Raw genomic sequence first — 24,854 nt, 5'->3', positions numbered from 1 at the left:
ATCACATTAAGGAGTTAGGGACAATGCCGAGAGAATGTCAGTTTGTGCCACACAAAGTTTTAATCTTGCTTCATCAAGATTTTTTTTATCTTCTTTCATTAATTAATTAGACAAATCTTTTTTTAACATGGTATTAACATTAATGTGAGCTTCACGAGATTTAACACTTTACACAGTTTACACTCAAATACTGCATTCTCCTTCAGAAAAGTTTTGACCATACTGTACATTCAGGTATGTGTTTCCATGTTTTGTTTTAATATCAGGCCAGCCACATCCTGCTGCATGAATTATCTGCAGGGAGAAAACACACATACTTGATTCTCCTTATCTCTTTTATATTTTAAACCTCAATAAAATAAGAAAGAATTGGTAAATAAGTAATTTTATACCAAAAGATCTACTCTTTTATACCAGTCACTTTCTTCTTTCATCCATTAAAAGCTGGAGAGTAGTCTCCTTAGCAGAAAGAACAGATAAAGTAAAACAAAATTTAACTTATAAAAAAGACAATTTCTAAATCATTCTATTGAAAAAGCATGGAAGATATATTATATCCCAATATTCAGCAAGGAGATCAAAGTGCTATACAGACGTATTGATTGGATACCACACTTCCCTCTGGGTATGCTTTGAGTCATACCAAGTGCCAACTGAGAACACAAAGCTTAAACAAGGAATAAGTTTCCCTGAGCTTGGCACACACAGATCCTGAAGGAGGTATGTTAAACAGTGACAGTGATAAATCACTGCAACTGTTAAATTGAATTATTATTTATATTTTTCTCTTTTGGTATGTTCCCTAACTGTAAAATAAAATGGCACCATGATGGTACAAAACTTGGAAAGTTGCCTGCTTCACCCACCTACAGAAGCAAGAGTAATAAACATGCAATATCATCAAACACATTGGCTGATACCACACAACCATTTATTTTAGTAAATTATTGTTAACTTTTTTTAGGAACACTTATTTCTTCATTCTCTCATCTCAGAAATTTTCTTGTAGGACAATGAAGTACTATTTATAAGCAAAATCTTGGGACTGCTACTTAAAATTGAGAATCCTAAATTCATAATTTTAAAATCACTTAATTACATATTGCAAAGTCCACAGACAAAAAATACAAACAAACCAAAAAACAAATAAAGAAAAGCCCCCCAAACCAACAATTAAGGTGGGTTTACTTAAACTAGAAAGATTTTAAAACATTTTTAGAAGTCTTTTTAACTGAGACAGTAAAAAGATGTAGCAACAAGAACCTCACTGGATTTTTCATAAATACATACTGTAAAATTCAACATAAAAAATTAGGCAAAATAAAAGAGTAATTTCTGTTTTGAGTTTGTTGCCCTGCTACTATCTCAAAGAGCTTCCATGCTCTTCATAATTCAAAGCAGATAGCAAAGTTACAGATTTTAGAAGATGAAAATGGTATAAATTTTGAAAAATCTTCCCCTTGAAAATCAGTGAATAACTAATGGAGTGTCAAATTAAATTAAAAGATCAAATTACATGAAAGATAGGCATGGCTGCTGTCATTGTACGTAGCCAAACAGACCAAAGTGCAAAAGTGTGCGTCTCTTTCAGCCTTATGTCAGTCAGATACATACTTAATTATATTCCAATAGGTATTTGAAAGATTGTTACTTACAGTTTCATAAGAAGATATAAAGATCTTTCCAAGTTAACTTCACACAAACAGAAAGGGAGATCATGGGAAAACTTGACTAAGGTGAAAAAATGATGAAGCCCTGGAGAGATCCTTGATAAACAACAGCAAGAAGCAAATCTATGTATAAAGGACTTGTATATCAAGTACATGTACAGTAGAAAGTCCTACACATTGATATCTATACTACTAGGAAAAATAGGGTTTAGAACGTTTCCTTTAAAAAATCACATGCTGTTTTAAAGATCTATTGATCCCCTCTGCACATCTCAAGGTAACAAAGTTACTTTGTAGTTGACCCAATAATATAACAAAGATCTCTCGGGCACTGGATTTACCAAGAAGCCTGTCGGTATTTCTGAGTGAAAACTGAAACATTGTTGAAGGTCTTGAAATAACAGGGATAAATGTTAGGTAAATACATACGCTTAATAACCACACACTGTAATTACACAATAATCTCATTTTTCTTCCAAATTACTTGTCAATAAATCTTTCTCACTGCACCATAAATTCCAAGGTCATGGACAGAGGTATTTATTAGTATAATTACAGTGCAGCAATAAAACCATTAAGCTTTTACATCCCAATATTGTTCCATTTATTCTCCCCTTCCCCCAAGGGAGGAAAATAGTTCCCACAAATGGAATACCCAGAAAATCTTGAAAGTTACTTTTAAAAGACTATTAAAATGCTCTGCTTCATGCAATTACTTTATATAAGTTTTCCTTTTTCTCCATTAACAGAATGTCAGATTTAACATTTATTTTTTTTTAATAGCACAGTGCAGCAAACAGACTCAGGATAAAAAGTATTCTCTGAAATAGGCAATGTTACTATACTGTAAAGTCTAAAGTGTTCTAGATTTCACTGCGTGCCAGTCAGTAATACAGGGGACCCAAAAACCCTAGGTCTTAACCATCTGTGGAGAAGCAACTTGTAGACCAAACTATTACCACTTGTTTCCACATAGTTTCATTATTCCCAGGCACAGTTCTGCCTGTCTTGGCTACTTGCCATCTTCCACGAAACACCTGAAGTGCGCTTAAGTGCATGACTCTAAAATGACTATCAAAATCAGACTAGCATGTCTACTGATTCAGACTACTGATCAGCATGATCAAGCTCATCAAACTTATCCCACAATCTCCTACAGAAGGGTAAACCTATCCTTACTTGGAAACTAACTCCTGGTCATTACTAGTTTTCAAAGATTAACCAAAGTGATGTTATGAAATCACGACCTGTTCCAGGGTTCTATCTCAGTGTCTAAATTACACCAAAATTGCTTTAATGGTGAGAGCACTTTCCTCAGTTATCTTAAACTCTTCAGCATGTTCAAAATAAAATCACAGAATCTTCTAAGTTGGAAGGGACCCATAAGGATCATCGAGTTCAGCCCTTAGCTGTGCGAAGGACCATCCCCAAGAGTCACACCATGCACCTGAAAATATCATCCAAACATTTCCTGAACTCTGTCAGGCTTGGTGCTGTGACTACGTCCCTGGGGAACCTGTTTGTTGCCCTCCTTTGGACGTGCTCTAACAGCTTACTGTCTTTCCTGTATAGTGGTGCCCAGAACTGCACACAATGTTCAAGGTGAGGCCGCACCAGAGCAGAGCAGAGCGGGACAATCACCTCCCTTGGCCATTTGGATGATACTCTCAGGCACATGGTGTGACTCTTGGGGATGGTCTTGTGCAGGGCTAAGGGTTGAGTCCCTTCCAACTCGGCATTCTGTGATATTTACATCTGAACTAGATTCCACATAAATGCAATAAACTCCCAATTCCTTTCATTCTTCTTCCAATGTAAAGTAGAAGCTATTTGGATACTATTTTATTATTTTCTTGCTATAAAAAGATAACAAATAATTTGCCTGAATAATATTCCTTCTAACAGCCAATAAAATATTGTATAGTAGCATAATTTTTAAAAAAACAATGATATGAATACATATTCTAATTCCAAGGTAAAACCTTAACATTGCTCAAATTAAAATGAACTATTACCAACATTCAACTTGCAAAACTGGACAAAAGAAGAAACGTAGAGGAATGAAACAATAACACAACAGTAATGTTTTCTTTCAAAATAAGAGCTTCCCATAAATTATGTTTGTGTGCCTTATACTACAACATTTTGAATTGTTGTATTGACCTTCATGTTAATGCAAACTCGTAAAGAGTTCATAACCACAATTTTAACTTTATTCTTTCTCCCATTCTGTTTATTACTATGGCAAAAATACAATTCTAAAGGCCATGTACTGACTTCACACACTCCAGACTACTCATGTTCATACTGATGAATGTTCTAGATACAGAATAAAGAAAATACACAGACCTAAAACCTGCCTAGAAATAAGTTAGTTCAGGGAGGAAATACAGGGATCAATATTGCTAATGAGGTGATCTCTAAAGCAGAAAAAGAATAAGGCAATCCCTGGACCCTGAATCTTAGAAGCTAACTAGAGAAGCAAAACTAGTAGAGCTGTGCATAACATAAAGACCTGCTTTCAAAGTGCTAAACAGAAAAGACTACAAATATTTATTTCCAAGAGAAGATTTAATGCAGTAAGATAATAACACAGACAGTAAGACAATAAATCAAACTAACCAATGGTGAAGGGCCTTGAGGGGAAGCCATATGAGGAGCAGCTGAGGTCACTTAGGCTAGTCAGCCTGGAGAAGAGGAAACTGAGGGGAGACCTCATTGCAGTCACAACTTCCTCGTGAGGGGAAGAGGAGGGGTAGACAATGATCTCTTCTCTATGGTGACCAGTGACAGGGCCCGAGGGAACGGCCTGAAGTTGTGTCAGGGGAGGTTTAGGTTGGATATTAGAAAAGGTTCTTCACCCAGAGGGGTGGTTGGGTGCTGGAACAGGCCCCCTAGGGAAGTGGTCACAGCACCAAGCCTGCCAGAGTTCAAGGACCATTTGGAGAACACTCTCAGGCATATGGTATAACTCTTGGGATTGTCCTGTGCAGTGTTAGGAGTTGGACTTGATGATCCTAGTGGGTACCTTCCAACTCAGGATATTCTAACTCCATGGACAAACCATAGAAGAGCAAAATTTAACATGAAGTTTAAGTTTAGACATCTGAAATACAGATTAAGTAATACAAAGCAGACTTTACCACAATTGTCTTCTTTTTCCCTTTGTGAAGAAAAGTTCTCAGGTCCAGTCCACAATGTATGCTATCTCACTAGCTGCTCTTTCTAGTAGATGCTAGAAGGAAGCCTAGGAAGCCCAACTCTTGGAAGACTAAGAAGTTAGTAGTAGTGAAAGTAATGTAACAGAGAAGGAGAATGAACAGGTCTACCTATTTTACAAATAGCGTTAATGCAAACTGAAATACCTGACAATCCTCTTTAACCTGTAATTTATTGTATTAAGAAAACACATTACCTCTTTTGACTAAGAACAGGGCAGATGACAATACTTATCCATTCTTACCTACTTTATAAATTATTTAGGTGTTTAGAACATAGAAATACAGAAACTAAAAAAAAAAAAAAAAAAAAAAAAAACAAAAACCAAAAACCAACAAACCAGAACAATAAAAAAAAAACCCTCCCACATTTCATTAATTAATTACAAATTTTAGTTTCTAACCTATTCAGAGGGGAGCTTGCTTCTCTTTAACATGCTAAACTTCATTAACAAAAATTCTCTGTTAAATTAGATGCTAATGGTAATCAGCTATACAGCTTTCTTTAAAGAACAGCCTTATATTTAACCAGGCAATGCACAGAAATGCAGTTTCTTGGCAAAGTGATAAGTTTTCAGAATCAACAGTATCCCTCAGTGCATCCAAGTCCTAACAATCTTTCCAACTGAGGATATCAGATTTAAAAAAGAAAAAATCTTCTTTCTGTTTTTAGTTTTTCCTACAGTCTTAGAGTGTTCTTGCAGTCTTTGCTCTTCTTCTTGAGAAACATGAAAATCACTCAGTCTTCCTCATATAAGTGAAGGCTTTTAGCCTTTCCATAGATTAGAATTGTCAGAAATAGTTAACTATAAAACTAACTTACAAAGTGTGTGTGTGTAATGGTATTAATAAAGGAAATTGTATATATATTTGAAATGGCTTTTCAGGAAAAATATGAGGCCATAAATGTATGAAGAGGAAAAGTAATGAAAAGCAGAAAATTGTGTAGCACCTTCACCTGAAATCCACCCAAGAACTGAGAGCCTGCTCAGGGAAAACATCCACTTCTGACAAACGTAGAAATCCCAATCGTGATCTGAATCTAACGAATTCAGATATGCCTGTTTAGCGAAGCATACTACATTTTCTGAAGAGAGAGTATGTATATAATGATTTGAATGACATAGCTATTGAAAATAAACACTCCAAATCTTCCCATCAGAAAACATTTTTCTATAACTGTTATTGAAGGACTTGGTTGAGATTTTTTTTCTCACTTATGCTGTCATAAATAAATGGCAGCTTCACTAAACTCAGCAAATTAAACAAACCCAATATTTAGGGCACCGTTTTCTAAAACATGTACTGAAGACTATTTTGAAGCATATCAGTAGCAAGTTACATGATTTAACATATATTGCACTTGAGCAATTAACAATCTGTAGGACTTGATCCATAAATAGAACCTTAAAAATATATTATTTTTATTACAGGTACTAACATACCTTAAAGGAAGTAAATATAGACACAGCGTCTGTCAAAAGGAAATAAAAAATACCTCTACCGGATTAAGACCAGTTTGTATGAGGAATAAAAATTATGTCTGTTACTGATACCTGTTTAGCATTCGTGTAAAAGTTTCTCTTCAAAGACTGAGGAATCAGAACTACTGATTCACCTCATCTAAAAAAAAAAAAGTGGTATAAAAGAGTTGCTAGTTCCAACTGACCTTGAATGTAATTGGCTCCTTTGGATGTCTCTGTGGTATATGCCATTATGAAGATAAAAATATACAGGATTAAAATCTGAACTGATAAAGCTAAGAAATTAAGTATTACTCCTTTAATAAGCCTATTTTATGAAAGTACATGAATACCAAAATATCTCCTTACTGATTGCTGTTAAGTGTGAACAAGTTTAAAAATAAGCTATCAAAACTTAAAGTATCTAATATTTTAATTTTCCCTTTCTTACCTGTTAAGAATTATGAATAAATAATTCAAAGCAAATTATTCTTACTGTACTCCACCTGAACTCACTTGTATACCACCACATTCGCCAAATTTTTATATACACTTAGTCTAGATTGATAGATTATTTTGCATTTTAAGACAAAGATGGAGGCATATTTTTTATATTTTACTTTTTTTCAGTGCAACAGTTCTTTTTTTTTCATACTTCTGTATTATTTAAGAGCTTGAAAACCTACACAATTGTAAGAGCACTGTCTTACAAGGTCAAGGTTGATTATTACAAAGATGTGATTGTTTCACTGTACTGCAAACTGAAAGCTAAAAACGCTCACACAAAAAAACCAAACATCTTAAGTCACAATACCCAAGTAGCTAGGAGAAAAGGGTGTGTCAGTTAAAATGCCAAGGCAAAGATAGAGACCGTTACTGCCTGTCATGAATAAAGACATGATTAAAGTTGGATTGTGGTATACTGTGGGAGAGAAAATAAAGACTTTTTTTTTTTAAATTTTAAAAACCGAAACTTATAGAGTTCAAAATAAAAAAATAGTTCTTTTACCCCTTGGTATCAAAGTAGTTTATGTTAGACTGCTATTTGAATTTCAAAAGTACTTATTCAGCACAGATTTGAAACTGTAAAAAGCAACGATAAAAATTGAAGGCGAGATCACGATTTAGGATGTATACATTACAAAATCATATATGCACGATTAAAAAAAAAATCAAGAACCACTAGATTACGAACCCATGTTGCCACACTACCACGAGTGATATTGTCTCCCTGCTTGTTACAGTCACAGATACAGGCTGCTACAACCACAATGCAATTTTGTGCTAACTATTGAAGTAAACCTCATGAAGAAATTAAGAGCTCTCTTAACCGAGGGACAGCACTCAAGTTTACAACTCGAATTTGGTTTAGAATTCCTCCATGGAAAGGATGAAGAATTATAAAGTAATGAACCAAATCGGTGTACTTGTAAGTTGTAAATTTCAAATTTAAGGTTTATTTTGTCAAGTGTCTTAGCCTCCATCCTATCACAACAGCTATTTTATTCCATTGCATTGTATCTTTAAAGCTCCAGAAATAATCAAGCATTTTATACTAAACCAAGTTATTCCAGCAGCAAACAACTGCTAAAGGATTGCAGAAATAGGATGCATTTTAGGATCACGACTGTTTCAAAAGAGTTTATAACTAGCCTTTAATTAATAAGAAACAGAATCTGCAAAATCTAATTCAATATCCAATAATCTATATAATATAGTTGTTTAAAACTTCATACTATATTTTAATTGCCTATAATTGACTTCTTTTTCATTTATTCTGAACAAATGAAAAGATGTGTTTTACATGAAGTAAAACATGGTGAAATACCACATATTAATGTATAAAGTAGACTGCAATAAAGATTTCAAATAGTATCTGTCTTCTATTCCTTCTTTTCTGTACAATACTAGTATCTACTTAAAAAATCTTACATCAGTGTTTGATTTCTTTGAGAAATACAAGACTAATGGCTTATATATACTGCAGCTGTATCAGAAACAAATAGCAACAGTATCAAAAAGCAACCTGATGTAAAACATTAAACAACTTTATTCTTCCATTGAAATGAAACACCTAAAGTTAGACAATTATGAGAGAGAAAAAAAGCCACAAAACCCAACTGGTAAATAGGAAATGTCACTGTCTTTCATTAGGTAAGGCATTTTTAATAAATAATATCAGTAATGAAAACCCTCCTTAATAAATTTAACATCCTTCAGCATCTTCCACTGTGTATTACTTCAAATCTCAACTCTGCTGCAAGTCACCCTCCTTTACACCCATTTTCATTGCTATATTCTCAACAATGGTTTATGAGATTTCTGCTAGTGTCATAGCTTGATTTTTTTTTTCTCCTGCTTCTTGACATTTCTTATTACTTCCTCCCCAAATCTTCCTCAGAATCACAAGTTCTTCTATTTCTCAAAATATGGATGAAGAAGTGTTACTTGCTCAGTTGTCAAGTCACAGAAGAATACTGGGGAATGGAAAGACAGTAGTAAGGATGAAGAGCAGATGCAAGCAGCAAAGCTTGCTTTAAATAAAAAATAAATAAAGCTGCAGAGCTTAGGTCACCAGATATTGGCTTGATATCACAAAGTTTCTTCTCTTCCCGTGTTACATGTCCAGCTGGTTTCAAACCTCTAATACTCTCTCTGTTCCTTCATTTGCTATCAGAGATTCTGATAACAACATCTTTTCCCTCACTACTCATTATGTCTGCAGAAAATTCTAAATCCTGATGAAAAATGATTTCTCTTTATTGTCACCTAGCATATTTCAAACTGACAAATGCATTCTCTACTCTGAGATTACATTGAGGAAACAGCTAATTCAGGTTTTAAAATACTATTATGATCTCTATCAAAAATCAAGGTAACCCTGTATTTCTTCATTAATTTTTCCTATGAATTGCAAACACCTCATGATGGCTAGAACTGCTGTCTCTTATGTCTCCTGTAAATTTCAGACACTTCAAAGACTACATATATTGGTGTACACCACCCAGTTCCAAAAGCAGAGAAGTGATATTATACCTTTAAGTATCATTTTGAAAGTATTTTCTGACTACCCTGAAATTCCAATGGACTAAGTAGTATGTGTGCATTTACTCCTTTAATTTTATTTCCACAAGAATTGCAACATTTGGTTTCTTTACCAAAAGGTAAATTTCAGGTGTCTAATTCAGATGAATATTCATCTTACCTTTACAGATTCACTTAATACTTGGGTTTTATCTGCTTCTTCACTGGCGTGCAATTCTAGTTTATTATTTAACTCCTGTAGCTGTTGTGCCTGTTCATTCAAAAGCAATTGTGCCTGATGCTCCCGATGCAATGCATTATTTAATTCTTCACATACACTTTCAAACTTCTCATGGGTGATCAATTTCTGTTAAGAGAAATAAATTGTGTTTGATTGTGTAGCTATGTTCACTTGTTTACACGCTTGACTTTCCAAGTTCCACTTGCAAACATATCAAATTCTAAAACAAAAGCATGCTAAAGATTATTATTATTTAGTTTAGGTTTTTTAACTCAAAGACAGACCATGGGGCAATAAGAGGGCAGACAACTATATTCACTGTATTTTTTCAAAATAGCATTCAGGCTACTGTAAACAGTATGCATTCATGATTCCATTCAAATTAGTACTGTAGGTTGTAAAGAAACAATATTTCAAAGGAAATATGCAGATCAATGTCCCACATTTCAGTGCATATTTTGTTAACCCTTGTAAATATCTTCCTGGACTCTTTCTTCCCTTCCAGAAATGTTCCAGAAAGATGAAATAATTCTCTAAAGAAAATTGTTGTCCACACTTAAATGAAAACCTAAACTGTGACAATTTTCTCTAACTGTGCCAGAACCGTAAGAAATAAAACCCATTACGAGCAAAACTGAAGATGACTGGATATAACCTTGTTTGTTTGAAAAAAAACCAACATTTTACCAGCTAGGAGCAGAAAAGAGAATGGATGTGACATGAATTGTTAAATATTCTCTGCTTGGAAGTGTTTGATTGGGATACACTGACAGCTCTACCAACTAGACTTCAGTATCAATGTTGGGCACAGCTACAGAAAATGCTGACTATTCTGGGATACAACTCTTTCAGTTATACTGTGCACCTGTAGAGCATGTATAAGAATCCTTATCCATTCACCTTCTCAAATAGCTCCAATGGGAGTTCAGTTTTGAACACAATCTATAGGAAATACACTTAGTAGAAAAGGTGCTTCATGAACCTCAAGCATGCTAAAGCAAGACAAGTTTCTTTCTCTCCATGGATTGAAGGCACAGTTCCAAAAGTATGACAGGGATCAAACTGACAACCCAATGGCATCAGTCCCTCCACCAAATGGCATCAGTCCCTCAATCACCACATCCATTTCTCACTACACTGTGATTTCAAGCAGTTAAGGAACCTTTTTGTTGTGTCTTCTCACTCCTGTCATCAGTGCTATTTAGAGGTTAGTGAATACGTAAGTAAAGTCATCAGTGATAGCCAAGAGTCAGAGGAATTTGGCACACTAAAATTTGTATTGACTAGCTTAGGATATAAACCAGAGTCAAAGATACAGCAAAATGTCTATCATAACATTCAGCAATATCCATGCAAAGTTCTTGAAACGTACTTATTGAATACCCTCATTCCAGCTGACTTTACTCTGTTGAAGTGAAATCTAAAAATCCTTTTCAGGTATATAAATCACATCAACATTTCAAACATACGGAAGAAAACCTGGGTTGCTGAAAACCAAACATGTAATTTACACAGAATAATTCATTGTACAAATCAAAAAGAAAATCTTGTGGAGGGCAGATATTTCTGAATACATCTGACTTCCAGTTCCGTGACAATTATTAGGAAAGTTCTCTGGAAAATTCTTTTACTAGGAGAATGATTTTATACTTGTTTTTCAAAAGAACACATACTCCCCCCCCAAAAAAGTGTAAAAAGAAGGATTTCTTACAAGCAGTCTCCTCTAATCAAATATACCTACTTGTTTAAGCATATTTAATTGCTCTTGCAGGCCCTGGGCTTTGTCAGCTTCTTTCTTCATCTCACTGAAATCCCATTTGAATTCTGCAAGTTGTAGACGCAGTGAGTGGCGTTCCACCTCTGCTGTATGAAGTCTTTGTGTAAATTCAAATATTTGCTCCTGCAGGGATTCTATGTTTTTCTGTGAGTAGTCAGAAATAAATTAATGTACCATGTACCATGTATTTTAGCAATAAGTTAAATCACATATAATACCCAAGCAAAGTAGACAAAGCTCTCATCTTGTCCTCCATCTCTAAAAGACACACCTGAGTGTAAAAATGTGAATCTGTATCACCTACTCTTAGGGGTTACTGAAAATTCTGTTTTCAAGGAAGTAACATTTTCATAAACAGCCCACAATAAAAGACTGATTATCTGAGAAAGTTTATCCTTTCATTTTGGTTAAAAGGAAGAAGGTTATCTTTACTGAAAGACAGAACACCAAGCAGGAGAAAACAGAAAAGAAAAAAAAAAGAACCTTAACATTCACTGAAAGCCACAAGCAAGTTTGTTCTTATAAAGCAAATATAGTTTTGATAGAACTTTAAAAAAAAAATTTCTTGTATACATCAAATCTTTTTTTAAAATTCTTTGACAATAAAATAAAAGAACTATCCATGCCCTAATGCTTCTAGCTGTTACGAATCAGCTTCTAATGTCTACATAGTTGACTTCAATGTAACAGACTCATAAACAATCTGAAACAAACTTAATGGTACTATCAAGGGAGCTTCATCATAAGACTTTATGAATCTACTGCTTACATGAAGTAGCACAATAAATATGCATACCATACTGGATAGTCTGTCCCACAATCCAGCTTCCAGGGCCCGGGTATTTATTTTGTGAAGTCCATGAGCCAGACTGTGTACCAAAGAGTCTTTCTCCAGATAAATAATGCACTTGCTGTGGTCTAATGGAACCGTCTCCATTATTACATTCAGCTTGTCCATAAGTTTTGAAAAGGAGTTCCTGGCTGCACTTACAAGTAACTTTCCAGAAAGCCAGGACTTTGTATCTTAAAAAAACCCAAAAAACAAAAAACAAAACAAACGAAAAAACAAAAACAAACAAACAAAAAACAAACAAACAAAAAAAGAAACATCAAGTAGGTTATTAATTTCAGTTTCTTTCAGCAAAAAAAAAGCAACAACAAATAGTATCTTTAAAATATTCAGTAGGAAATTTCTATTAAAGATTGGAAGACTGAGTTCACAGGTATATCTCAGAGAGACACAGGACAAATTGTGTATTTAGCAATGAAAATTCTACTCTTATCACTTTTTGAATGGAAGGGTAGGATAGGATTCTAAAGAATAGGATTCGTTTGCCAAAGACTATTTTTTCAGTTGTTACCATGTTCTTCCCCAATACTATACTTTCTTAAGACTTTCTTTGGTGTTCTAATTTTGTAATTCAGAAAACATGCAAGATGAATTCATGTAAATGCAAGTCAGGTGAAGTAAGTCAGATGTGATAGCACATGGTAAGTCACTTTATCGCAATATTTACAATGCAAATTTCTGAGGGTTTCCGGGCTCCTCCTCCCTCCCCTCTACAGATGTCTAAGTCATTTGCTGTTCAAAATTAGTGAGGCTTGGTACCTTAACACAGTACTATTTATATTCTGAGACAAGAGAATATAATTTACCTTATTCCAAGGCAATTAAAATTTTACAGCTACAATTACTTATTTTCCCATAGGATTTTGGTAATCATCCTTCTCATATAATGGACTTAAGGCCCCAGCACACCCAACATGTCCTGCTTACTGCTAGATTCGTCAGGTCTGTAATTAATAATTGTGTTTAATGTTGATAAATAAAATTGTCAGTGCTCCTTCCACTAATTGGTATTCCAGATAACAGTTAATAGGTTTATTTATGCCTTAATAAAAGTCTTGTAATTTAGTTTTCCCTCAGCTAGGCAGGTCTTAATCTGTCATTACTTGTCTTATGATACTATCAGTGTAAGATGACAAGCATGGAAGAGCTTATTTACATTCAGTGGTACAGCAGATCTCCTGTTGCTGCAGTGAACTAAAGTATTTACTTAAGACTATAAGCAGAAAAAAATAACCACAGCTTAAGTTAAAAAAGTTTTTTTTAAAGATTGTGAAGAAAAAAAGCCAAAGGTTAAAAGCACAAAAACATGCTTATTAACATTTTTATATTACAATTTTCACCATAAAGATCATTTACACAAGGTGAAATTTATCTATAAGCAAATAACAAAAAGAAAAGCACTTGATAAAGTCAAATATTCCATTTTTAGAGTTATTCTCCTGCTTGGTTTTGAAATACCACCATTCCAATTATTCCAGTGCTCAAATGGAGTATCATTTTTGAATACACATTTTCTATAATCTACTAGTAGATCTGTCTTTTCTTCATGACTATAGCATTCTCTCTATTCATCTTTAAAGTTAAAAATCTTATGAGGCATTTTTATCTTGCACTTCAACTAACAATACATCCTTTGAAATAAAAAAAAAAAACACATTCTTTTCATACCCAGAAAAAAACCTCCTATTGTAATGCTCTGTCTACCTTGGCCAAGAGTCCTCTCTTTTCCTTATGCTAGTTCTCTATTACTGATCACAAAAAAAGAAAAAGCTACCTTCCTCAATTCACCTCTTATCACAGATTATCCTGTAAGAGTTGTCAGTCACCTTCAAAGACCCTCTCTTTACGCCAGTCATGATACATTCATCAGTTTGAATGTTTAATGAAACTAATCTAAAATTAAAACTAGAACATTTATATGGTTTTCCATGTAAAAAACTCTGCCATGATTTCTGATAAATATCAAAACAAGGACACCACCAGTGAGCTACTGTTCCATCATTTTTCCTAGTATTTCCACTTGCTATTCTCAGTTTATAAGATTGTCTGCCTGTCAGAAAACACAGTATTTCTCCATATGTGCAGCACCTAGCATGGCAGCCCCTTTCCCTATGGCTAGAATCTCACCTTAAATCTAAAATAACAGTTCACACAGATGTGTAGTAGCAATTTGAAATGATTATTCTACTTCACAATCAGGACTCCCACTATTCAGTAGAATTCAGCATCCACAACTTAAGGCACTTTCTTGGGATAGGGACTAATCGTTATCTCCTCTATTTTTTTAATGAAGAATAGCTTGGAGTAAATACACAGAAATATGCTGAAGTAAGTTACTGACTGCTTTGAAAGACAAAATGAGAATTTAATACAATTCCACAAGGAACTGTATCCATAATAATTGGGAAGAGAATACACTGTTTAAATATATACATTTTACGTACTTGTCATGAAGGAAAAAGGAATTACAATAAAACCATTAAATTATGTACATTATGATGAGTATCAGAATTAAGTAACACAAATAAATGTATATCACAAAAAGCAATTAAGTCATATAAAATAAATGAAGAAAAAGACAATGAAAAGTGTCAAATCTTACTTCACTGACATAAAAAAACAATTCTTGTTTACTCTGTTTTGCTGAAATTGAACAGTCAGCAGGATTAACTTAGTACTATGAAAGACTAGAATGTTCATGTCAAGCTTCAAAAGTTTTGCATATGTAACAGTTGATGATACATATTGAAAATCTTGGCCTTTACTTTCTCTGGTTTATCACAGTACAGATGCTGTTCTAACAAACCTAGAAAATTAACCTTACAAAAAAACAAAGAAAAACCAAAAAACTCCAACACTGTAATGAAGTTGTATCGAAACTGAAGCTAAGAGATCATTCCAAGACATGTTAGAATGAGAACCAAACTAACAAACACTATGCAGGGAAGTGAACATCAATATCAAAGCAAAACCACATATTTAAAAGTTAAAAGATCAAGAAATGTGACTCGAATCACCAGGACGCACAAGCCTAAATGTTCCAGTATTATCTGAGTGATCTGGATTTGGTTTCTTTCAACTGCCTCAAATGTCTCTTCAAAATCTAGGCATTTTTAAACATAATTTTTAAGACACTGAACCATTCCATCTTGTTGATATAGATAGCACCTTCTTGTACCTACTTTCTCCTGTGATGTGCAGTCTAATCTGGAACTGTCATTATTTAAAGATCTGAAGAGACCAGATGCCTCTCCGAATGCCTATTTACAGTTTTAAAAAATTCCAAATTCTTTTATGTCAGTTTGAAGGTTTAAGTCCTACTTAAAATATTAGTTACAGAACATAAAATAATTTTCTAAGTGTGGAAGCTCTCGTTCTAATTTATTCCTTCAGAGCCTAATTACTCCAATACTTCTGGAAATTTCATGTCAAACTTTAAATTATTTATTACTATTTTTTGAACCAAAGATTCCTAGGAGACTTTTGATCTCAGGAGGAACAGAATTCCAAGTAACACACAAGCAGTTAGACCTTGAGGTTCTGTGCAAATAACTTTAAATAGAGATAAGATATGAAAGAGTCACCAAACTGACTGTGGCCATAACATTCTGAGCTTGGCTTTTCCTAATTCTCAAAAATCAAGCCTCCGTTGAATGCAGAGATATCTAATAAATTGAGCCCACCAGAATTCTCACATATTTCCAATTGGCAAAATATCATGATGTTTACGGTATTCTAACTAGTCACTTCAGCACATCTGTGCTGCTGATGAGTTTGTCTTGATTCTTTTTCAATTTGCTGTTCCTACACAACACTCTATACACAGGCACACTTGCATGATAAACCCTGTAAATATTCTGAAACAGGGTTCAAATTTTGCTTTGTAAGGATGTAAATTTAAGTTACTGAGAACAGGATGATCTAAGAGAGCACCTGAAATTGAATCAAAACACTTTTGATTCAATGGCAGTCTTCTAATACCAGTTTACTGTCTAGGCTTCTGGGAAATGAATCATCTTCCCTCTGTTCTACTGTTTCCCTTTATTCATATAAATTACCCCTCCTTTAATATCCTTTATTCTGTGACAGTAATGTTGGTACTTTAAAACTACAAGTTACCAGAGAACTAAGGATGGCAGCAATGCAGATGAACCAAGTAAAACCTTATATCAGTTCTCACTGCAAATAAATTAAGAAAAATAGTTAACAGCTGGGAATAACAAGGTGACATTTCAAGAAACTGACACTACAATTTTCCATAGGCAGAGTAGAATTCTATACAAAGACAGACTGAGAAAATTAGGGAATATAGACACAAATCTAATTAAAAATAAACTTAGGGAGGGAACACAACAGAGACATAAAATAAGGACTGCTATAAAGTGTGTCAATTGAGACTGTTTACATACTTCTAAAAGCACTCTTCAACCTTCTGTTCCCATGACTCTATATATCAAAAGGATAAAGTATGATATCACCAACTAAAGAAAACTAATTTGTTCCAACACTGTAAGTCTCAGGAGATTTGATCCAAAATAGTTTAGGTAAAATCCTAAAGATGCAAATGATGTTTTTTAATCTTCTACTACAAGAATATACTTTTAAAATTACCTGGTTTGTTAATAACATCCTGCAACTCAGTGACGGAACCGATTATCGCAGCAAGGAGGTTAGAACTAGTAAACCAGCTGAGTTCTTCAACACAGTTAAGCTCTTCCTCTTCACAACCTGTGAAACAGAATTGTACCTAGCAACATTATAACTGAATAACTTAGATAAGGCACTACTATCCCCAGCTTTTTCAGACATTGACTAAGTACATAAGGGAAAGACTAATTCTTCTTTCAGAACAATTTAGACTGTATTAAATATGCTTCCAGAACTACTAAAACAGAAAAGTAGATCAATCTTCTAGTTTGGAAAACATTTTTTATGCCATTTTTCCTTGCAGGGGGAAACATGAGCTGGTTTGGCAACAGAAAGTGACAAAAAGACTACATAATCTCTAAAGAAAATTTAGAAATCCTACACTAGTACTTACCTGAATCAGTAAGCAATTTTTTTGCATTTTTCAGTAAGAAATAAACATTACAAGTTATTAATAAGAGGATATACCTTTTCAAAAAATATGCTGATGATTAATAATGTAGGAACATTTCAAGATATTTACCACATAGAGGAGATGTACCTAGTTCTGAAATCCATAACACAAATTTCAAGGATATCAAACAGTGTGACTTCACATCTGTAGTTGCAACTTTATTTGCAATGTTTAACAGCCTAAGCATTTCCTTTTAGGGGAAATTACATTTGTCAAGTACTCTAAAAATCACAAATCCAGAAATAACATTTGTCAAAATGTCATTAAATTTGTCTTTACACTCCATTAATAGTAATATTATTATATGTTATTCTCTAACCATGAATACTTGATAGATTATGCTTGCCTTTAGATTCTCCTACATAAACTCGAATTCCAATGCCTTCTTTTAAGCCATTTGTCCAGATGAAGAGGGAACTAGAAGATTGGGCTAAAACTTTAAGTCTCTTAGCTGCCAAAACTGCAATTACAGCTCTTCGGAATACATAAATCAGGCCTTGAAATTTTCTTTTCTTTATTTTTACTTCATTTTGACTGTTTTCTTCACCATCAGATAGAGCATGAACTAGGGTCCTAATCTTCTGGTTCACTAATTCATAAATGTTGACCTGATCCTGGAGAAGGTCTCTTTGGGAAGACATAGCACACAATTGGCCATAGAGAGGATACAGGGCACCTGCCAATAGCGCACAGGCTGCCAAGAGAGATGAATGCTCCTTCTGAAACTGTGTTAACGTATTTTTCACAGAAACACTTTCAAGGGCCAATTTCTCCTGACTTTTTTCAAGGACACGCACTTTTCCCTTATTTTTCTCTGCTGTTTCGTGGTATTCCTGGGATAAAACAGAAAAAAAACAAACAAACAAAGCCAGAAGAAATATTAACAATAAGATTTTTTTTTAAGCAACAAAATCATTTTTACTAACACAAAAGCTAAAAAAGAAGAAAATTAATTTTTTCACATTCAAATAACACACATTAAAGGACAAAAATTATTACTAATGATGATGACAGTATCTCTTCTAGTAAACAGTTAGAGATGAAAACAAATCAATAGTACAAGGAAAGTTTTCACAATCTTCAGCTACAAACAGATTCCTGGTTTCTGATGATAATCCACTTCTACTGCAGTACACAAGGTCCAAAAGCACCTGGTTGTCCACAATACAGTTTTATGAGTTGACTTAACAGTTAGCAATTATGCCCTCCAATTTCAGAAAGAACATTGCTCAACAAAGCAGAAAGAAAGTTAGCGTAAGGGAAAGAAAAAAAAATAAGGAAGACCCTGGAACATAAACCTTGACAGATTGGCAGCAGCTGGAAAAGGGGAAGTAAAGGTGATCTCTTAATTACTTTGTAATCAACCCCCTACTTATATATTCACAGATTAATTACGTCTCATAAAGAACTGGGTTTTCAAAGGAACAATGTAATACAGATATTTTTATTTTGACTAGTGCCATTACAGTTTTTCCAAGTTACAGAACATTTTTTATTTTCCTCTATATGTCCTGAAACAGGGAAAGAGGGAGACTTATAATATCAAACTGGTGTAGCAAACTGAAGATGCTAACAAGTCATGGAATGCCAGGACTAAGGTTAGATTATGCAGACTGCAGTTCTTGTAAAGGAATCAAGACACTATGCTGAGAGCTCTAAGTCACCTCAGAGACTTGAGGCATGAGAGCCCTTTGTGACTGGGGGAAGGTGACTACAGTTAAACAGGATCCACTGGTACTAGGAGGTAATAAACTTTAGGCTTTGTTCACAAAGAACTCACAAGATCAAGTTAAATGCGTATGCTCCATTTACAGTCCATGGTCACAAAAAGGAAAACATGGATGGAATGACAAGCCCATATGATGAAGAAAATTGAGGATTATGCTAAGTTTCAGATATCTCTCTTAGAGCTACAGATATTTTTGTTAAAATGGTGTGATATTATTCCTGCTAGCAGTGGTCAAAAGAGAAGTAAAACGATATCATCCAGCCACATTCTCATGTGTTTTACTTGGTACATGTTCCAAGCAAGTGATGAGGGCAGTACCCTAATTTTTTTCCCTCCTCCATCCTGCAAGCACAACAGAATTAAAAAAATATACACCTATCTCTAGAATGAAAATGGAAGCCTCTACACTATATCTTAGTCAAAATGTCAGTTCAAAATGTCTTTGACCAAATAAATATTTTAGCAGTTTTTTAGGAGTGAAACAATTTGTAATTCTATTAAAATACTTAAAGTGATACAAAAATAGAGTAGGCCACTAAAAGACATACTAATTTCAAAATGCAATTTACAGGCCACATACGTCACTTAATGCTAAAATTAAGTATGAACATGTACAATACTTTCAGTGCTACTGCATTATTTACAGTGTTTGATTTTTATAGATAAAAACCCTGATAGCATGACTGGAAGGAACAGAAGAAGTAAGCTGAATTTAGAAAATATCTTAGGTTTCTGGCCATCACAGGTGAAACGCCAATATCCAAGTAAACAAACTGTGATCCCTGCAAGGCTCTTTGGCAGCAATACCAACATTCAGTGCTCTGGCTAATTAACGCTTGTTTTTGTGCTTACGGTCATATGGTAACATGCAAAAGTAAATAAGACAATCTCTGACTTCAGAAATGTAAAAGTTTTGTAAGAAAAGATACCTTCTTGCTTTTATTGGCTAATCATTTCTTTTGTCTTACAACACACTGTTTCTAGTGTTTTCTTTAAAGCTTAAAAGCACAGTCTTTGAAAAGGACACATACTTCTCTTCCTAAACATTGGCAAGCTGTTTTCCTTTGGTGCTTGAGCTTTGACAGGCACCTCACTGGGTTGCAGAGCTTCACTGACTCCAAGAAATCTTAACAAAAATCAGGTGCTACTAGCAAAACTACTTTATCTTACTTCTTATTGTGCCCTTACTCTTTATTCTGGCATGGAAACAGAACTGGAAACTAGAAATATGATGACACAGAGACATAAAAAGGTTATCCTTTTGCAGCTCTGACTCAGCATGGGTGGCAGCACAAAGACAGTGCCTACCCCACATGTACTAAAGCTGTCCCCCAGGGAGGGTAAGCAACCAGAAGAACGATGAACAGAGCAGGCAAACAGGGCATTGGATGCCAGCCAGGGCACCGTGATGCCATTTGCACAGGCAGGGCAAGCAGGAAGGGCACTGAGGTGCTGCCAACTCGAGCACTTAGCTCAGTTGGTGATCATCACTCTCCCTGAGAGAGCTCAGGTGCACTGTCCACTTGGACAAAAGTTGCTTCCTGTGCACACACCACAAAGGACAGTGTGATCCAGACAGAGCACTCACGAAACCATGCAGGGGCCCAGGTCAGAGGCTGTAGAAGTGCCACAGCCTGGTGCTGCTCTCAGAGGGCAGCAGAGAGAACAGTTATGTGAAATGCAATCAGGTCAATGATCTGCTTGGCCTAATGGCAGAGCTGAAAGATGGAGTAGAAAGAATAAGAAGTATTAGGGACTCTGAGGAAGAGATGGAGTGGTGGAGCCACACTCTACCATGCACCAACTGTCCACTTCATATGAAGCAATGGATCCCCACCCTCTCAACACCAGGCAGAAGGAGGGGACCTTAGAGACCGAGGTGAGTGGAAACAGGTTTCTCCTTGGAGTGGCAGGTGAATCCCCTCCCAAACTACCTCACCTTCCCAGGTGCCCTTACACAATAGGCATGAGACCCTGGAATCTCAGAGCCAGGGAAATGAGAACGTGAATGAGAGTCCATCTGGATTGGACAGATCATCCAGGGCAGGGCAGCCTACCTCCCCCATCATGACCTCCTGAATTAGAAAAAAAGAAAGGTAGTAGCAATTGTTTTGAGAGGAATGGAGGGTCCAGTATGCCAGCCAGACCCAACCCACTGGGAGGTGTGTTGCCTCCCTCTGGCCTGGGTAAGAGACATCACAACAAACTTCCCAGCCTGGTACAGCCCACTCATTATTACCAATTACTGGTTTTCCAAGTGGGTAGCAACAAAGTCCCAATAAAAAGGCTGCAGATGATCAAGAGGGATCTCAGGGCCTTGGGACAACTGGTCAATGGATCTGGACCACATGTTGTGTTCTCTTCTGTTGCACCAGTTTCAGGGAATGATGGGGCAAGAAACAGGAAAATCACACAGAATTCACAGGTGTGATTCAAGACTGGAGTTACAAGCAGAATTTGGGGGTTTTTGGACATGGGTCAGTTTATATGACACCGAGTCTGCTGACAACAAAGGAGATCCTCCTGTCTCAAAGCGGAAAAAGGATCTTAGCCAGCAGGGTTCATTGAGAGAACTTTAAACTAGGTTTGAAGAGGGATGGAGATAGAGCCAGGCTCAACAGATATAAGGTGTGGGAAGATAAAAACTACAGTGACCACCCAAGAAGCAAAAGGAGGCTTACGAGGGGATACCTCCAGTGAGTACAAGCACCCAAAGATGTAACCACAAGACAGGACTTAGGGGTGTCCCTCTGCACACCCACTGGGATATCGACACAATCAAATACTTCTATAAAGTGCTTATACACCAATGCACACAGTATGGGGATCAAACAGGAGGAACAAGAGATCTTTGTGCAGCCACAGGGCTTTGAGTCTCATTGCAATTACAGAGATGTGCTGGGGTGCATTGAGGAAGAGTGTGACCAGCAGGCTGAGGGAAGTGATCCTCCTCCTCTACTCAGCCCTGATGAGGCCACATCTGGAGTGCTGTGTCCAGTTCTGGGGTCCTCAGTACAAGAGAGACATGGGGCTCTGCTGGGTTCAGCAGAGGGCCACAACAATGATCAGGGGTCTGGAGCATCTCTCTTATAAGAAGAGACTGCAGGAGCTGGGCCTGTTTAGAGAAAAGAAGGCTGAGAGGGGATCTCTCTGATTTAATGCAGATAAATATCTCAAAGGTGGATGTTAAGACAATGGAGCCAGACTCTTCTCAGTGGTGCCCCACAACAGGATGAGGAGCAATGGCCATAAACTAAAACACAAGAAGCTCCACTGGAACATGAGGAGGAACTTCTTTACGTTGAGGGTGGCAGAGCACTGGAACAGGCTGCCCATGAAGGTAGAGTCTCCCTCTCTGGAGACATTCAAAACCCACCTGGGTTTCCTGGGTAACTTGCTGTAGGTGATCCTGCCTTGGCAGGAAGGTTGGACTAGATGAGGTCCAGAGGTCCCTTCTAACCCTGAGTGTTCTGAGATTCTGTGTCCTCATCAGTGTCTATAAGTATCTGAAGAGAGGGTGTCAAGGGCGTGGAGCCAGACTCTTCCCAGTGATGCCAATCAACAGAACAAGAGGCAATGGGCAGAAACTGATGCACATGACACCTACCTGAACATGAGGAAGAAATTCTTTACTGTGAGGGTGACCATATACTGGAACAGATTGTCCAGAGAGGTTGTGGAGTCTCCCTCACTGGTCACAATCTGGTCACAATCTGGTCACAATCCTGTGGAGAACCATCTGGTCACAATCCTGTGCCATGTGCTCTGGGATGACCCTGCTTGAGCAGGGAGGTCAGATCAGATGACCCACCGTAGTCCCTTCCAACCTGACCCATTCTGCTATTCTATGAGTTTCTGATTCCTGTATTTCAGCTCTTGTATTTTTCCAAATATAGACACCTATACATATAAATAAACAACATCAAGGGCCCTGTCCTCCCTTTGCTGTGGTTTAAGTACAAGGGCCAGACAAGTCTACCAAAGACACCTAGTGGGTCAGGACCTGTATAGTTACACATACTCCTCCTCCTCCTTTTGCACTGACTTTTGATACAACTGCAATATATTATATCCTTTATCTAATTTACCTGCCTTGCTATAAAAGCAAGGCCTCCAAATAAAGAAAAAAAAAATAAACCCTTTTTTTTCTCTCTAGGGGACTTTTTCTCTTTCTTATTCAGCAAACCTTTTATTTTTCTGTTGGAATTAACATTTTTAAAGTAGTTACAGAATTTTTCTCTTACAACGTGTTTTTGCATATCAGAACAAAACCCTTCTATTTTAAGTGGTTGCCACAAAAAATTGGGGACAGATTAATAAATATCTAAACAATAAGCAAATAACAACTGGTAGTTAAAATTCAGAGGATATTTCCTATGAGACTGGGAACAGCCTGAATAAATAATTTGTGTGAGTATAAGGAACAGGCACAGTAACATTTTCAAAATGGAACACTATCAAATCAAGAGGACTGGACTCCTGCTACAAAAGGCAAGGAAAAAGGATATGCACTTTAAGCTCCATTGACTCTCCAAACATGGAGACCACTGACAGAGAGTGATATCTATAGAGTGCCTTGGTTATTGCTGATCTGTGATAAGGCTATACTCTGGGAATTTCTGCCCTACAGAAAAACAGTGAAATTGCCTTCAGATTATAATCCATTTGATCTACAGTACCAGCTGTGAAGTAGTACCTATTAACATTCATAGATCCTACCTTGGAACCAGGGACCCTGAACAGTACTGGCTGGGCACTGTTAAGTAGCGGGTGTCACTGCTACTAAAACCTCCAGATTTTGGAGTGTTACATTTTAATTACAAGAAGATCATTCTGAAAAGGCCTAACTCTCTACTGGAGTTTTAATAAACCAAAACAATCATTTTCAAGATACATTACTGATACTGCTGCACAGTTAGAGCTCTGTGTTAACTCTTGAGAGTATGAATTAACACACTTCAGTTTGCTTTCACACATGTAGCAACAATTCAAAAAACTAACGAAGTCTTGACACAGGATTTCTGACGAGAAAATACCTAGAAGTAGTCATGGAACACTGGTTGAAGACAAAGTAACAATATCATTAGCTTGGTGCAGGACAGCAAAAATCACTCATCTTTCCTTTTTAGAAAGGAATTAAACCCTACAAGGGGTTAGTTCACTAAAGTGCTTGCAATTACACTCAGATCTTTGGATGGAAAATGCAGCAAATTGCTACAGTTTCCTTGTAGTGCTAGAATAAGTGTCCTAGAGTGAGGAGACCCCCAGTTGCACAATGAAATACACAGTTGCACAGTTGCACAATGAAATACTCCACTTGCACTGATTATAAAATTTAATTAATAAAGTCTGCTAAAATCATTAAATTTAAATATTGCATTCTGTACCTTTATGTAAACACTGGCAAGTCAGTAAATCTAAAAGATCTTTTTGAAGACATTCCGTAACTTGTGGCACATTTTTCCTTGTTTCCTTTGGTAATAAGGCTATGACAGTCTGTCTGCACACCTCTGATCAAACAGAGCCGAGACCTTGCAGACAAATATGGCTAGCAGGCTCAAAATACAACAGGTCAAATACAGTTTGGAAAAACAGGCAATCAGGATTAGGGCAGCTCTAATAACAGACGTCCATGGATCCCAGGGAGGGAAAGTCTTAATTTAGTATTTGCAAATCCAAAGTCAGTCATGAATTAGAATTCCAGAAGAAATTAGACTGTCTTCTTGATAGTTTAACACCGAATGGTAAAGAAGACAAACTGGAACATTGGATGGAAAAGAG

At 36.1% G+C, this 24,854-nt stretch overlaps 1 protein-coding gene across 1 annotated transcript in view; it reads right to left on the bottom strand.

Annotated features, from left to right (window-relative positions):
• The window catches only part of LOC113991287 (coiled-coil domain-containing protein 171-like), a gene marked incomplete at its 5' end in the record, with an annotated part of 120,384 nt that overhangs the window by 61,890 nt on the left and 33,640 nt on the right, over positions 1-24,854 (bottom strand). The window contains 5 exons of the mRNA XM_039387246.1: positions 9,557-9,742; positions 11,358-11,537; positions 12,190-12,416; positions 16,855-16,971; positions 17,691-18,177. Coding sequence (XP_039243180.1) covers positions 9,557-9,742; positions 11,358-11,537; positions 12,190-12,416; positions 16,855-16,971; positions 17,691-18,177 — 1,197 coding nt within the window. The remainder of the gene's footprint in view (positions 1-9,556; positions 9,743-11,357; positions 11,538-12,189; positions 12,417-16,854; positions 16,972-17,690; positions 18,178-24,854) is intronic.

Source organism: Pipra filicauda, unplaced genomic scaffold, assembly GCF_003945595.2.
Source record: "Pipra filicauda isolate LSUMZ 115617 unplaced genomic scaffold, ASM394559v2 scaffold546_size326836_pilon, whole genome shotgun sequence".
Taxonomy (NCBI): domain Eukaryota; kingdom Metazoa; phylum Chordata; class Aves; order Passeriformes; family Pipridae; genus Pipra; species Pipra filicauda.
The sequence above is the reverse complement of the archived record's forward strand: the minus strand, read 5'-3'. Positions and strand labels throughout refer to the sequence as shown.